This window comes from Drosophila yakuba, chromosome 2L (genome assembly GCF_016746365.2).
Source record: "Drosophila yakuba strain Tai18E2 chromosome 2L, Prin_Dyak_Tai18E2_2.1, whole genome shotgun sequence".
Classification (NCBI taxonomy): Eukaryota; Metazoa; Arthropoda; class Insecta; order Diptera; family Drosophilidae; genus Drosophila; species Drosophila yakuba.
The window spans coordinates 3988505-4005220 of NC_052527.2; the positions used below are offsets into that span (position 1 = coordinate 3988505).

Below are 16716 nucleotides of genomic sequence, written 5' to 3' on the forward strand. Positions count from 1 at the left end.
CGGCAATAATCTTGTTTTAGATACGAGATTTTTGGAAATTCTACCTAGCATAAATCTGGTATTCTCTGCCTTTATTTCTTTGCTCAAAATGAATGCCATCACCCATTATAAAATGCAACATGTGTCCTAGAAACATGTTGTATGCCTTGAAAGTGCTACTATTTACTTATTACTGCTAACAAGCCGATTTGACTCACAATAAATTATAATAAAATGATAATAAACTCACCCATTTGCTGAGGAGGCTTCGCCTGCTGCTGCATATCCTTGCGCTGCGGGGGAAGAGGCGGTTGTTTACCGGATTTCCTCAAAGTTCCGTAACGCTGGGCGGCCTGCAGCATTTCGTGGGGCGCCAGCTGTTGGGTGGGACTGAAACTCTGCTGGCTAAGGGAACTGGTGACCGTGGGGATGTGCGGCGAATAGCCACTGTAGTCGACTAGGCCACTGAATGCCGACGGTGGTCGCTCCACATAAATCTGCTGCGACTGGGCGGTGGCCATTTGGAGGCGCCACAATGCCTCCTGCGACAGATCCCTGGCGTTACTGTAGTTATTCTCGTTCGAATTGCTGCTTGACCCTGCAAATTACCACATTTCCTTGGATTATTACGGGCCATTTTAGTGGGCAGCTACAGCTAGTATATATATTGTTGTGCAGATGTACCAAAAAAAGGTGTCAAAAGTGGGTGCAAAGTGCTTCAGGTGCTTTGCGGTTAGTGGGAAAACTTGAGAGTCACAGTGGCTAATTGGAAAAACACGCACTAACATAAACACATCTATACATATAGCAAAAGTGCCCGGTCATTCTCATCAGACAGCTGTCCAAAGGATTATTATTACACGGTTTGAATAGCAAATTGTAATGTTAATTTAGTTTCAGCCAGGCTTAATCAAACATGAGCTTATATAATGCTAAATAATAAGGTTTCTATTACCTCCGACACATTCAGAACACATTTGTTCTTAATTATAAAAGTAGTCGTCAGTTAATGTGCAAATGTTTTTTTTGGGGTGCGTCAATTAAAGATCTTAGTAAAAAACATTTTACATACGTGAGAATTGTATTTATATACAAAAAGGAACAAGTAAACGCAAACATTCACGACGAAATTTAAGGCGAATAAAACATTGGAAAATTCTATAAGCTGATATTTTCATTGCCAAGGGTTCGCTGACTTCATTTTCCGTAGACACGACATAGTTGCGGCCACCAATTGACGTGAGCCAGTGACCAAGACATCCAGTTCGTTCTTCATTCCATACTTCTGTTTGCCGTACTTATTGGTCAGGTACTCGAAGAAGGCATTGATGGATATGGAAAGTTGCGAGTTGTCCCTTTTGCCGTTCTCCTCGCAGAGAGCTCTCCAATTTCCGGCATTCCTCTTGGCCCTTTGCAGCTCCTCCATGCCGTGCCACACCATGGCTTTGCCATCCTCCTCGGCCAGGATTTCGCCCTCGAAATAGTTTGGATTGGGCACAAAACACGCCTCTTCGTAGCGCAAATTACTGCGTATGATAGTCAGAAGATCCTTGGCATTGAACTCGTTGACCTTGTTAAAGAGCAGGATTTTCGGATGGCGATTCGCGCGTGTCCTGGTGTAAAACCAATCCCGACAGGCCATCATCGACTCAAATGTATCAGCGCTATCCAGATATACATTGAACATGTCGTGCCGAATGAAGTCAAAATGTCCGGGCTGTTCAAAGATCTCGATTCCGCGACTAGCACCCGGGGTCAACAAAGTTGCATTATTTTCCCAGCCCACCACATATTCGGGCTTGTGTCGCTTCAGAAAATCATAGGCCAACTGCACGGCCAGAGATCCATTCAATCTCATAGAGTAGTTCGCCTTGTTCATCAGCAGCTTGTTGCTCATATTTCCCTCGATATAGTCGGCAAAGGTGGGCACTCGGCGTAGTTGGACCCCAATTTGTTTGGCCTTTTGGGCCAAGACCTCACAGCATTCCGGTTGCGTGACATTTGTATAGATATTGGCCTCAGGCTTCATGATCGACGCCTTGGCCCAGGCTATATCTCTTAGCGAATTTCCCAAATTCGAGCTCTGTTCCCATCCCAAGGTCGTAATCCCAATGGTCTGGGCATGTGAGGCTATGTTGGTGGCATCACTGGCGCCTCCATTGCCCACCTCCAAAATGGCCACCTCAACGCCGGCTTGATGGAAAGCGTGAAACGCCATGACCGTCATGATTTTGTTATAGGAAGGTGTGGGTTGCATATTCGCTAGATCTGTGTTGATTTTCCAAAAAAGCTCCGTGAACTGAACATCGCTCAAGGGTTCACCATCAATTCTTATCCTTTCGCTGGTTAAAAACAGATGCGGCGAGGAGAGAACCCCAGTTTTAACACCATGACACCGAAGAATGCTCTCCACGATGGCACAAGTGGAGCCCCGGCCTTTGGAACCGGCTACCTGTATCACGGGTATGGCCATGAGATCCTTTTTCGTAAAACCCGACTTTTCCAGGCACTCCAAAGTTTGCTCTATTACCGGATCCTGTTCCTTTCTACTGCTCTTGGTGGTGGCTCTCCCGGAAGTCGGTTCCAAAACCTGGTAGCTATTCAGTTGCTTGATGGCATCTAGATAGGCCAAATGTTCTGGACTCTTTTCTTCGGGTTTTTCGACCGGTTGCGGAGTAGATGTAGCTGCCGCTCCTTGTGGTGCAGATGCTGCTGGAGCTGTGGTCTTTTGAAACTCCATTTTCTGCATCTTCTGAGCCTGAATATCCTTGCCAGCCTGCTGCTTGGCTTGCATCTCCTTCACCCACTGATTTTGTTTCCTCTGTTGCGATCCCTGCATGCGGTTCATCCAGTTTTTTCGTTGCGACTCGGAAGAGGCACCCTTGAATGCTCCAGAATCTTCAGTTTCCGCAGTTTTTTCCACCTTTTGCTGCCACGAGACTTGAGCTTTGGGTGCGGCACCAAAGTTGGCAGACGAACTTTGACCGGCCATCGGGAAACTGTGATTATTTCCTTGGCTAAACTGGTTCTTTGGAGGACCGGAAGGCGGCGTACCCTTTCCAGCTGCCAATTTGGCTTTCCTCTGAGATTCCGGCGAGACCTTGGCCAACCACTTGGCCCGCTGATCTGGGATTTTTGGTTGAACTGAGGGTTTCGGACTAACGGGAGTGGGTGGTGGTGGGGAGCTTATGGCGCCCAGCGACAAAGGATTCTTCTTGATTTCCGCCGGCTGAGGCGTCTGAGTTGGTTGTGTTGCCGAAGACTGCGATTGAGATTGCGATGGCTGGGATTGGGATTGCGTTGGCTTATTGGCCAATTCCTTAATGGCGGCAGCCTTGGGGACTTTTATTGATGGCGCCTTGAAGCTCATCTTGAAGAAGTTCTGACTCGACTGTATTGTCCATTGGAGGGCCTTCAAATGGGAACTATGTCTGCGGTACATCAACGGCAACACTGAATGCATTCCAAAACACTCTCGAAAAATATCCGTTTTTGTGGCTATTTTTGTGAATAAGTTTATAAGTTAAATAAAATGCCAACGAAAGGTGTGAATTTTGATTATGGAAATTTGTTGACGGAATTTCCGGTATTTGTATCTGTATCTGAAAATTTTTATTATTTTGTCTGTTGGTAAAATAATGTAGTGTCAATCGATTGGACACTTAAGGGAAAGGTAGTCATATTTATTCTAGCATTTTTATTTTATTTATTATATTTTTATTCTCTTTATATTATAGAACTTTATTAATCCGGTTCCTTGTTCCAATTTCTTTAACTTTAATTTTCAATACCGCTTTCCCTACAAACTTCCACTGTCAAAACTCATAGTGCATGTCTAGTAAAAGTTGTACACCAAGAAAAACGTTTTGGATTTCCCAAACATTTAAAGCCATTTAAGAGTGCAACAACAGTTAGTAACAAAACAACAGCAATAATATTATGTTAGGTGCTCTTCTAAACTGATTTTTTTAAGTGCTTTTTGTGCAGACGATGGTTGCGTTGTCGTTTATTTGCTCGTGCAGTGCGATAGTTGTTCTCCTGTTCTTCTTTTTCAGCTTGTCGCCCATAGCTGGAGTTACCTGTAATGGCTAGTGTTGTTGTTGTTGTTGCTGCCTTGGCATTGCGAGATGTTGTTGTTATGGTGGTTGCCAGCGCTGTTGTTGTTGCCGCCGTTGCTGCGGTTACCATGCATCTATCCCTCTCCCTCTCCCTCTCCCTAGCTCCCAAGTGGCCGCGTTTCAGGGTGGTGGTGCAGTTGCTGGTGTTGTTGGTGGTTTGGGGGGTGTGGCTGTTGTTCAAGTGGTTGTTGCTGTAGTTGTTGGTGGAGCTGGCAGTGGCGATGGTGGGTTGGTTCGTTAGATTGGCGCGTGCTGAATGTTGCTGCTGCATTGGGTTAATGCCGCTGCTGCTGTTGCTGCTGCCGCCGCCGCTGATGTTGCATGTTGCTGGTGTCGCCTCAAGTGGTCCTGCTTCGGTTGCAGCCGCACACCAACGACGATGAGTGTGTGTGTGTGTGTGTATGTGTGTGAGTATGTGGCGGTTTGCAAGTGTGCAGTGAAGGGGGCAGAGAAATAGTAATTAAGTTGACGCTTGCCAAAAGGGGAACGCAAAGAAGGAGCAACAAAAGCCCGCGAACGGTCGCAAGCCCCACAATTAAAATGCATTCTTGACACTTAGCGAAAATACGGATCAATACAGAAACTAAAATAAGTTGGTGCACAGATACGTATTCATATTTTTAATAGCCCATTAAATACAAAAGTTATCTCCTTTTATACACCAAAAGGATTCAGCTTATTTCACTCAATTTTGTTTTAACGATTTACATACAACCTAATATGGCATGGAAAATAAATTTAATACAAATTAAAATTAAGTTATCCTTGTCTTTAGTTCAACTAATTTGCTCAGTGCCGCGCACCCACCTATTCGGTTTCAAACTTGTAGCTTTCCATTTAGGTGTGAATAGAGTTTCTTTCTTTATTGTTCAACGCCTCTTTTGCTGAAAAGTTCAGGTGGGCAGAGGTGAAAAATAAAGCGCAGAAGTTCTTTAGAGGCTGGGTTAAGTTCTTCGGCCTAATAGGATTAAAGCCTAAGAAGTGACCTCTTTAATGGGATTATTCGAAGCGAGAATTTGATAATAGAAGTTGTCTAATTGCGTTAAATTTGTTTATTACATTTTTGTACTTGTTGAAGACGATTTCGTGCGAACTTTATCTACTCATAGCTGCTATCTTTTCGCCTTAGTTGCTGCTCATTACATTTTTCATTAGCACATTTTTACGTGGAAAAAGAACACTTAGAATTAAATAGAATATTAAAGAAAGGCAACCTATTAAGTAACCGAATCAATTAAGTGAACAAATAAGCAATGCTCAGCCATTCCAATTTGATTTCTTAAATCCTCTAAGCCGCCTTGTAACCAATTAAAAACAAGGCAACAATACAGAACTTGAACCATACAGTGGACATTCGATTGGGGGAACAAAGCCAGCTGAAGGATAACGCCTTAATTCTCACATAATTGGAATTACGATGGCAGCACCGCATTTTCAGTTGCTGCCGCTGCCGCTTCCGTTTCCGGCGGCGCTTTGCGTTGCCGATTGGTGTCATTTCGGTTGCCAAGGGTAGCTGCTTATGCCCGACACCAAACACCATGGAAAATCTGTGTGCAGGCTCGGGGGAAAAGCGTGGGAAATTCGTGGTAAGGGCCGCCGGTGGCCACGTTGCATTTGCATGAGTAGCTCGGTAAGTGGAGGAGGAGCAGCTCTAGATTGACATGAAATGCAATTACGGCCAAAAACTCCGGCCTGGAAACAGGGAGACCCATCGAAATGGCCGCCATAAATCTGCGCCGAAAAATGTGTCGCTTAATCAAGACACACACGCCCACCAAAAAACCCCCGGTAATCCTCGAGAGTCCCCCAAACACGAAATCCGCAACCCACTTTTCTAGCCACAGAGCCACGTCTCTTCATAAGTTGTCGCCGGGCTGCAGCCAAATTTGTCCAGTCCTGCACAGTCAGCGCAGAAAACGAGTGCCAAGTGCAGGGAACTTATGGGGAAAAGTAAACGACACTCGCTTTTCAATAGATGAAACATCAATGTGTGTAATAAAATTGTAGTTATTTCCACAGACGGATTTCAATATGTGTGTTCAAGAAAGCCTGGTATCCTTCTACCCAAGTCCCATTACTTTGGTATAATTTTGAAGTTAGTGCACAAGATTTTCTCTGCCTGTACTTACACTCTCCGGCTCCTAGTCCGTGTCCGTGTCCGTGTCCACTGCCATGTCCGTGGGATCCGGCTGCTGAGTTGGCAACGGAGGGCAGCACTTGATAGCTGTCGCTGTCCACGCCGATGGCACTTGTCACATGATAGCCGTAGCCGTTCGAATGTGGATGCTGTCCGCCGGAATTGTTGCCCCCAGAGCCAGCCACCCCGCCGTAGATACCCAATATGGCTTTGGGCTGTTGGTACTGGCCGTGGTTGCTGTGGTGCTGCTGCTGGTGCTGTTGCATATTCAGCTGCTCATCAGGATCGTGGAGGGCGGTGAGGGTGAGCTCCATGCCGCCGTTGCCGTTGCCACTGCCAATGTCCTTGGAGTCCAGAGTTCCAGTGGGGTAGTAGGGGGGTGGTGGCGGTGGCTGCTGCTGCGATTGCTGTGGATCCTGACTTAGCGACGGTCTTCGGCTGGCGTCCAAGTCGAGGTCGTACTCCTTGGCTCCGCTAGATCCTGGATTAGTCGTAGTATTAGCGTTGCCCCCTCCCACTACGCCGCCCACTGAGCTGCTCTCCTTTTTGGAGGCGTGTTTCCTACGGCAGTGACAAAAAGCGTAGAGCAGACCAAGAAAGACGACGAATGAAAGGGAGGCGATGATGATGGCCACCAAGGCAGATGTCGTCATGGAGGATTTGTGCGGCATGTAGGACTTGCCAACTAAGAAGGGAATTATGGGATTAGTTTTGGGATTATGGAAGTACTTAATAGGTCATTTCAGAATCAAACTTGAACTGACAAAGAAAGTTGTTATTACTTACTTTCTGCATTGGCATATGCGCCGCAGTGCTCGTGGTTGGACCTCAGACAGAGTTTCACCCGCACCACTGGACCGGGACCCGCGGTCTCGGCCAAGGCCATGGTGCGATCCTCGCCCAGGTGGGAGCCACCACCCACACCCAGGCTCCTGCCCGATGTGGTGGCGGTGGTGTAGTGGGCAGGACGCGACACGTGGTTAATGATGGCCTCCTTGAAGGTCGTTTCACTGCCCGACGGTAGCAAAGTCAGGGTTTCCACGATCTCCCACATGGGCACTGTGGCGTCCCTGGTGACCAGTGATTCCACTACCGCAATGAGCGATAAGCATGTGGCGGCCACATTGATGCCCAGCACATGTGAATTGGGATCGTAGCTCACATGCAAAGGCGGTGGAATTTTGCTAACTTTGGTGGTGGCCAATATCTCGTTCGAATAGCCCGATGTGCCCTTGGAATTCAGGGCATAAACCTTAAACATATAACTCTGATGCTGATCCAGGGGCGCTAGTTTACAGGGGTTCTCCTTAAAGCAATTGAATTCGATCCATTCGTGATTGGAATTACTGGACGAACTGCTGATCTGATAGCTGGGTATATAGCCATTACCTGAACAATCGGATAGGGTTTGTTCCCTGGGTGTTGCCACTCTCCTATAGCTCACCAGATATTTAGTACTCATAAAGCCGCCATTGAATCCTGGCGTCCAGTTCAAGACGGCATAGTTGTGACCCACTTCGAGGATCTTTAAATTCGTTGGTTTCTCCGGCGATCCTTTGGGTTGCAGTCTTATTGGTGCTCTTATGGTGTCCAAGGGATTTACAGCTCTGCAAATATACTCCCCGTAATCAGAGTGCTGCAAGTGTGCTATCCTCAAAATGGAGGTGTATACGTCGTTGTTTTCCATTCTCGTACTAATTTCATAGTGACCATCCGAAGACATGGTCAAAGGCGAGGGATTGTTGCCGTATTGCCATTGAAATTCTGGTTTTGGATAGGCCTGCACCCTGCAGACGACTTCAGCGGATTCTCGCAGATCGTAGGCCACTTTGTTGTACTGGTGAATGACTATGGGTTCATGCTCGATCCTCAGATGCATTGAAGAGTTGGCAGAGTTCACATCGTTTTCGTAGAGACACGTATACAGACCCCTATCGTTTGGAAGCAGTTGGTTTCCGTTGGGTCTGGCCTTGCCCCTGAATCTCAGGATACTTTGCACCGCCACCACACCACCGCCGGCATCTGTGGGTGTGGTCCTTATATCGAACATCTTGCGAGTGGGCAAAATCTCTGTGCCGTCCTTGATCCAACGAATTTGCGGTGTTGGCTTGCCCTTGGCACTGCACGTGACTGCATAGTCCACATCGCCCACCCTGCGAGTCATATGCTGCTGTAGTTTGGCCAGAAACTGGGGTGGCTGATGTACTTCCAAGATTATGGTGGCGATTTTACCAATTCCCAGCTCATTGACCGCATGACAGTGGTACTTGCCCTCGCTGCCCAAGTGTGCTTTTGGTATCGAGTACTGCGGGCCTTGCGCCAGAATTTTCTGCGTATTTCCGATGTCACCATCCATATCTCGGAACCATCGGTATTGGGGAACTGGCCATCCTGGCGGATTCGCCGAACAGGTCAGAGTCACACCATTGCCCACGTGAACGACGGGCTTATTTGGGGTTATATAAGCCTGTCCCGGCCGATGTCGAACTAATAGAGCCACCGTGGAATTGCCCACACCCTCCACTCGTTTCGAATTGAACGGCTGCATAATGTTCACCGATCTGCAGATATAGTTTCCAGCATGCTCAGCTCGCACTGAACCGAGGGTTAACAGCTCTCCGGTGTATCGGAAATCCGGAGCACCTTCTTTGAGCCATTCGACATTGATGGGCGAAGGATTGGCGGTGACATTGCAACGAATCAAAACCGTTTCCCCTTCCTCGGCCTCGTGGGTTTTCGATTCGATAAACACAATCGGTGGATATAGAACATCTAAGACTATATCTTTTTCGCCAGTTTTGCCCAAACCATTATCCGCACTGCACGTGTACTTTCCGGCATGATGGCGATTTACCCTATATATGGTGTGGGTGGGCGTGGCACTCACATATTGACCATTTCGGGACCATCGCACGTTGCTAACCATGGGCTTGGCATCCACTCTGCAGTCCAGTTTCGCCACATGATCCCGTTCCACTTTTAAAGGATTCTGTGGTCCCACCTCCACTCGCGGATAGTCTATAAAAATATAGGGGAAAATAGGAGATTAATTTTAATGGAAAGTTTAATTTCGGAGTACTTTTAAATTTGATATGAATATCAATTTGATTTTGATATTCATTGGCCTTTTTTATGCAAGCATTAGAGTATATTGGTTTCATTTAATAATCTTAAAATGATATGAAAACATGTATAGTATTTGATTTAATTAAATCAGTATCAATGCACCAATAAAACGGCAAATATTTTTGGCATTGCTGGCAGCTCAGTTTATAAATTATTCACTCTATTTTTTCGGTTCATTTGGGTTAGCATACAAATTGGCAATTACAGTAGTTAGCTTAGATTCTCTACTTGGTTGGCTGGTTGTTCGGTTGTTCGGGCCATTAACTTGTCAATAACCGTTTTCAATTACACGAGGACGGCAACATTTTTCCAGGGACCACACAAAAAAAAAAATCCGCTTATAGCTCTGAAGGACGTTGACGAGTTCAGCGTGACCCATCGACATTTTTAAATAATGCCATTTTGCGGAACAAAAAAGCATTATATGTTTACTAGGATGTATATTGGGGAAATGGCCCTAGAAATAGCCGCAAATATTTTTGTGGCAATTTTACAGTGGTTGCAGTTCAGTTTTATATTTTATTTTTGTACAAATTTGCATAATATGGTATGAATTTTTAAACTTTGTTTTGACGTTGTTTGAATTTAATTTGTATTTAATCAGATTTTAGTTAAACTTTAAATAAAAATACGTTTAATAAAAATATTACTTTATAACAGGAAAATAATTTTGATGGGTAATGAATGACCTATTTATAAAAGTTCATTCATTGTGCCATAACAATAAAGACGCACAATTGAAACTCATTGAAATGTCTACGATAACACCTTATTCGAGCACCACTCATAGTGGACTTTATCTGTCATTTATCTGCCAACTTTTCCCATTTCCCAATGTCGAATCGGAAAATCCTTCACCTTACCCTGGCCGCTTCGATGTTTGAACATTTCACTGACTTTTAGTCGTTTAGCTCACCATTGTGCGCGTTGGTCATTTGGTTTAAGTGCCGTTAGTTTCATTCCGTATCGAATCGTTGGCATTACCCCCATTTTCCCATTTTCCCGTTTTCCCGCTATCCCACTTGCCCACCCACTTATCAGCGCCCCCCGCGGAAAGCGCGTTCAGTCAAGCGTGAGGCATAATAGTGGCTAAGTATAATTGTAGCTGTTGCTGCTGTTGTTGTTGCGCCAATTAACTTTCGAACACTTTAGTTTAATCACCGTCTGCCCAACTGAACGGAGTCTGACCTCCTAGTCAGGACCTCCACCTCCACGTCCACGCCCCCTTTTCAGCCATTTCCCTGCGATAATAGCTGATATGGCCCATTGCTGTTGTCGGCCCAGCATTTTGGCCAATTGTTTTTGTTGGCTCTAATTCGTGAAGCGACGTAAATGTGCCTGCGTCATGCTCTAAGCTCCCAGGACTATTCAAATGGCCGCACAAAAATCAAGCATCGAATATTTGAAATATATGAAAGATATTTGAAGAAAAGAAAATATATAAATGTATTCTTAAAACCCATAAACTAAGGGTGGATGGGAATGTAATAAAGTGTGTATATATTTTATATTTGAATTAAAATACATATTTCAATTACGTGTGTAAAGCACACTTTTTCCAAAAGATAAAATTTATTTTGTATGAAATTTCAAGTCGTGTTGATATTTTTCTAAGCCAAAACAAAAACTTTTCCCCACACAAATACCCTGCAAAAAAAGCTAGAAAAATGCTGCGTTATCCGGAACCCAATTACGCGTCGCCCGAAAACATTAAAGCCTAACTCCTAAATGAGGGGCACTGTGTGAGTGTGCGTGTACGTATGCCGGTGGTTGTGTATGTTTGCTGGTGTGTGTAATTATAAAATAAAATTTAATGAGCAGAGCCCCGACCAGAAAAACAGAAGCCACCGCGGAGGAGGATGGAAAAAATCAAGTTTGCATTTCAACACATGCTGTTGCCACCATCATTCCACCCCGAGAAAAAAAAACCCCCATTTTTGTGGAGGAGGAAGAGGAACCCTTGGGGCATTTTCATGCCCAACCATCCATGTAGTTTCACGCTGATGTCGGGGTGTTGCTGCCACGCCCATTTCACCCATGCCCGTCCCAAAAAATAGTACCCTAGTCCAGGACCCTCTGACATTTGCTATATTCGCTGCTTTTTTGCTTAGTTTTATAACAGCAAAAATATGTAAGAAAGGAGAAAAAAAATTAATTATTTTCCTTGAGATAGAAGTAATGATTTGGGAATGGTATTCGGTGAGTTTATCCCAAATATTTCTGGTTTTTCTGCGACATAAATTTGGGAGAGTGTGACGAACTGAGTAAAAACTGTATGTTAAGTGAGGGAGAAATAAATTTTAAATGCATAACTTGGCTGCAAAAAAAAAACTTCTAAGAAAGTGGAAAATGCTGCATATTTACTTATATTAAGAAAATATTGTTGAAACATTTTTAGGGAGAGAGTGTATTTGAAAATCAGTGTTTCTGTAAATAAAACCTTTTATACAAAACTTGTTAAATGAGTTGGTTGGGTTGGACCTTGTTCACATGTATGCTGGCACGCCTACCGCTACGCCTAGAATCCAAGCACCTTCGTTGCCCCTTCCATATTTCGACACTCCTTCGCCTTGCACATTGTGATTTTATGACCGGCTACATTAGTGCCATGAAATATGCTCCTCCTGCCCCTGCTGCACCTGCAGCTCCACCTGCACCGCCAAACCACACAAACATAACCCACCCATCGTAAAACCAAGCCAACGCAATACCAATCCCAATCCACAACCAAAACCCAAGCCGCCTCGACGAGATCCTGGCTTCCGGCAAGGCAGCGTTAAATAAAAATGAAACGTTGCGCATACGCCGCGTTGGCCGTGGCGTAACTTATGCCCGCTGGCCATTTTTGCAGCGAAATTTAATTATTTAACCCGGAACTGGGCCGAACTCGGGTTCTTTTTTTGTTTACAGCTGGTTACTGGTAGCTGGTTTCGCGTTTGCTGTTTCAGGATGTATCACACACACCTGCGCGGAGTGATTTTAATGAGTCGAGTTTGCAGTTTGGCTTTAAGCTTTTCTCTGGTTATTACTCGCCTGCTTGACACCGGAAAAAATACAACCAAGGAAGCGCGACAATTTACTTCTAAATAAAGATGCATTAAAAAACAGCTCATATTCATACATTCTTACATAATTAAAAAATTAATTTAAAAATGCTGCCCTTCTGTACATCTAACAAAATTACTTCGTTTTGATCACTGTATTTGCAAAGAATGCTTTATTCATATATTAATGAGTGGTAAAAGTGAAGTTAATTAACATAATTTAGTAAACGCGGGTTTTAGTCATGCGTAAAGCTCAGCTTGGATTGCTAAAGGAATAGATATAGCATAGAATTTTTGGCAGTGCGATTATGACTTCGCCAGCAGTCACTCCCTTTGTTAAACTGACATCTTCCGACCCCCTGCTTTCCATCTTGTTCAAATTGAAAAGTTACTCCCGTCAAAGGCGGCAAACCCAAGGAGTCGTTTTGGGGGATGGGCAACAGAAGGTAGGGATGCAGCTGCCTCCGATCCTTCTGCTCCTTCTTCCTTTGCCTGCTGTCGCGTACGTGTCACAGTGAACACATCACGTGACTTCCGGCGCGCGTGCTTGCAACACCTAACCACCACCCGATTTCCCAATTTTCGCCGCACAAATTTCAGAACATTTCTCCGGCCTTTCAGCGCACAAAAAAAAAATGAATATCGAAATACCAGGGGAAAATGCGCTCAAATTAAGAAACCAGGCGTGAGCAGAGATTCTTCTTGGCTAAAATTGGGTAGAAAACTATGTGCAGTCAGACATCAGATTTTCTTAATTGCGTTTTTGTTTGTGCCATAAATAAAATTCAAATAAATAAGTATACTTTTATCTTCAGATTGCCCATTAATACTCTTTCAATAAGTGTGATTCTAGATTTATCTGTGTATTTTATTTTCTTTGGTAAACATAAAATACAGTGGGGTTAAATCAAATGACTACCTCTTATCTCTACTCTATTCAACGAAAGCGCACTAAAAATGCCACATCATTGAAATGCCCAATGTATACAAACGGATTTAAAATAAATCAAGCGATGCTTGCACGAGAGGGTAATCATTATGCTGCGAATATTTCGCAACCACTCTTTTGGCCCACTTTAGTGGGCCCACAATCGATGGCTTATAAAAACTATAGCACACTTTTTTTGGGTTGCAAAAATGGGGTTCAGTGCCGCAAAATGGGGTGGCCACTTCATAGTGCACTTGATTGCGCTTTGTGCACTGGTCCATAGGTGTCATATGGCCGCTGGAAATTAATTGAATTGGCTTTGTAGCCGTTGTAGCGGGTGTGGAGGGTGTACATGAGAGTACAGTGAGTACTGCGAAAACAAAAACAAGTGGTCAAGTCCTTTGGAGCACTTGCGGTTGAGTCGATGATGAAGTTGCCGTGCCGGGGCGAACCAAAAAGTGTAGTGCAGTTAATTGAAATTGGGCAAAGCAATTAATTTGCTTTTGTCACAAAAGCTGTTAAGCTGAAGCACAGGACACCCGAAAAACACTCGACCAGAAGAATCCTTTGACGCAACATTTGTTTCTATAATTTGTGCTTAAAGCGGCTTAAAGTTTTTTTATTTCCCGCTTTATACCTTTGCCAGGGCTACTCGAGAAGTCTCAAGTAGAGAGTTCTTCCGCTGGAGTGGAGCACTCGAAAGTCCAAAGTCTAGCTGGGTCCACTACAACAATGCCGCATTCATTAAAATGCTGTTAAAAGCCAGAAATTTAAAACTTGCCCAAAAGAAGTCGGCTAAACTTGAAATCGGCTTAGGAAAACTGAGGAGGAAAAAAAAACGCCAGCAAGCAGGAATCTTCAAACGTACACAGAGAACGCAGTTTAACTTTTCTAGATTTCTTGTATTTATGTATTTTGATTTATATTTTTGATGAAACTATTTTTAATTTCATTACAAATACTTAACATCTTAAGTTGTGCAGAAGACAAATGGGGAGGGATTTATTTAAATCTATACTAATTATTTCTTAAGTGTAACAGAATTGCTAGGCACAGTTTTCGGTTTGAATTTTCGTCGGCAGAGCCGCATTCCTTTTGTGGTTATGCAAATGGCCAAGAAGCAGGCCAATAACCAAAGCCCGGACCAAAAACAGTTGGCTGACATTGCCCGGCACTGACACTAATTGCAATTGTGTGCAGCATTAGCCCGACTTTCTGCTCCTGTCCTAAAGTAAAAAGGTTTTCGTGTAGCCAAGTCAGCAGACGTCGCTTACTTGATTTTTCTAGCCCCCCTTATCTCCTACGAGTTTTCCTCTTTTCTGTTTTTTTTCTTTCCCTGGCACATTTGTGGCTCGGCAGTGGCATAATCAAAAAGGACAAGCCACCAGTCTCCTGCTATTCCAATGATATTGGCAAGACTCGAATCTCGAGACGTGCTGACTTTACTGGGATGTGATTGTGATTGGGATTTGGGAATCGGATTGGTATTGGTCTGTTCTCGTGGCTCGCTCCTTGCGAGTGTTTGGCTGCCGTGTCAAGGTGTCGACGGTGGTGCGATGTGGTTTGCTGCAACAGCTGCACCACAATTACCGATGGATGTCAGAATTGGGTGTTGTGTAAGATACTTATGTTCTTCTTCAAAAACAACACGAAACCTAACCAAAACTAATTATTATTCAACTCAATTTTCGTGGTTTATGAATGGAGAAATTATAAATTTTTACTTTAAAGATGGCCACAATGGTAACTCAAATATTTGGCAATAAAGAAACGATTTGCGAGCGTTTCCGACTGCCATTGCTGGTTCTGTTTGTTCGGGCAATCTTCTGGCTAATGCGCATTATTGTCATTCGACATTTGCATGCCGCACACCTGGGCCCTATTGCACCACCCAATATCACCGTGCACCACCGTGGACCACCCACCCACACAAATACACGCACACACATAGCGAAAGCATCTTTTTATTCAAATTGAAATGTCTTTTCAACGGGTTTGCTTTCCACTTCAGCGGCCGCGACACATGAGTGCTGTTTGTCTTCGTCGCCGGCGACTTTTTGGCCAAGGATCCCGCAAAAAAGCAAAAGAAAACACAAAAAGAATGCACGTACATAAAGGCATAGGCAGTTGGGAACAAGTGAGCAGAATATTCCATACGCTTACTTAAAAAAAAAAAAATTGGTTCAAATTGGTACAAAGTTTCTACAAAATTTTAATTTAATTTTACATTTAAATAAATAAATTGTGTATTTATTAAAAGAGTATTTCCTTCACATTTTCACTGACAAACTCTTATATTCCCCTAAGTTTTGAATACCCTAAACAACATTCCACTCTTGCCGCGTATGAAAAGTGAGGTGGGATTTATTTGGGTGGCGGCGGAGGCTTGGCAGGGTTTTATTACGTGCGGCGCATGCAACTGAACAAAAGTCACGTGCAGGAAGACACACCTGTCGGTGGGTGGGGAGTAGTTTTGGCTTCTCAGGTGGGAGATTGCATTTGCCGAGGACGAGGGGGCAGCAAGATGAAACGTGCCTCTCACGTGTGCAGCAAACTGTGCCAAGTTGACAAGGCGGTGTTGGTGGCGCCTCTTCTAGTTTGTCTATGCGTGGCCACGTTGCGTATGCGCAATTTGATGGCCTTGCCGCTCACTCGAAGTGCAACCAGTACAACCCACACACTTTGCAACCATATTTTTCCGAGCCTGAATCCATCTAGGAATAACGCAAGAAGCGCGAGCTAGAGACACATTCAATAATTTCGTTTCGGGGATTTTTCGCACGTTATAAAACACTCAACGGCCGGCGAGAAATCATCGCGTCGCTGAGAACATGAAGCATTGGGAGTTTATTTTCCCCCAAAAAAAATATACGTATATATTTTTTTCCAATTTTTGCTGTATCAAATTTTTTTCTGTCTCACGCTTCTTTTTTTGAGTTTTTTCTTTTGTAGCTGCTGGCATAAATCAATCAAATGCAGGCACAACACGCAATGCACGCACACAAACAGCTGGAACAATGAAATAAACAAATGGAGTCGGCAAACTGAGATATACGTTGCTCTATAAATACAGCTGCAATCAAAACAATAGCACTTTTTATCTCTTCAACAACTTTGTGAGATTAATTTATGATACTTTCAATATTCGTAGAAATTTTATATTTGCTAAAGAATTTATTTCCATTTAAAACTAACTATCCTTTATCTATACACTACACTACATTCTTATATTTTGAAACCAACATTTAAAGCTATCTATTTAAGAACTAGTTTTGTTTTCACAACTGTATAAACGAAGAAAGTGATGGCAACGGAACTCGTATGAATCGAATGACATTGGCAGCGCTTTCAAGAATCCTTGCAAACATTTTCAATTAAAAAGCT

At 43.9% G+C, this 16716-nt stretch overlaps 2 protein-coding genes across 4 annotated transcripts in view; both read right to left on the reverse strand.

The window, feature by feature from the left end:
* The window catches only part of LOC6526786 (hemicentin-2), a 104887-nt gene that overhangs the window by 5555 nt on the left and 82616 nt on the right, over positions 1 to 16716 (reverse strand). The window contains exons 6-9 of one of the 3 annotated variants that reach the window (XM_039371415.1): positions 7021 to 9252; positions 6227 to 6919; positions 4059 to 4448; positions 230 to 577 (exon numbers count right to left, since the gene is read on the reverse strand). In XM_039371415.1, the coding sequence (XP_039227349.1) occupies positions 230 to 577; positions 4059 to 4448; positions 6227 to 6919; positions 7021 to 9252 (3663 nt within the window). Of the gene's footprint in view, positions 1 to 229; positions 578 to 4058; positions 4449 to 6226; positions 6920 to 7020; positions 9253 to 16716 lie in introns of those variants that run through there. The other 2 variants (XM_015197778.3, XM_002087853.3) reach the window with 2 other exon arrangements.
* LOC6526784 (folylpolyglutamate synthase, mitochondrial) lies at positions 1042 to 3636 on the reverse strand. The gene has a single exon (XM_002087851.4). It carries the CDS (start codon positions 3440 to 3442, stop codon positions 1154 to 1156), a length of 2289 nt encoding a protein of 762 aa, XP_002087887.1. The 5' UTR covers positions 3443 to 3636; the 3' UTR covers positions 1042 to 1153.

Bases quoted from the DNA above. Each gene is read 5' to 3' on its own strand.
- LOC6526784 (XM_002087851.4), bottom strand. From the start codon at position 3,442: ATGCATTCAGTGTTGCCGTTGATGTACCGCAGACATAGTTCCCATTTG.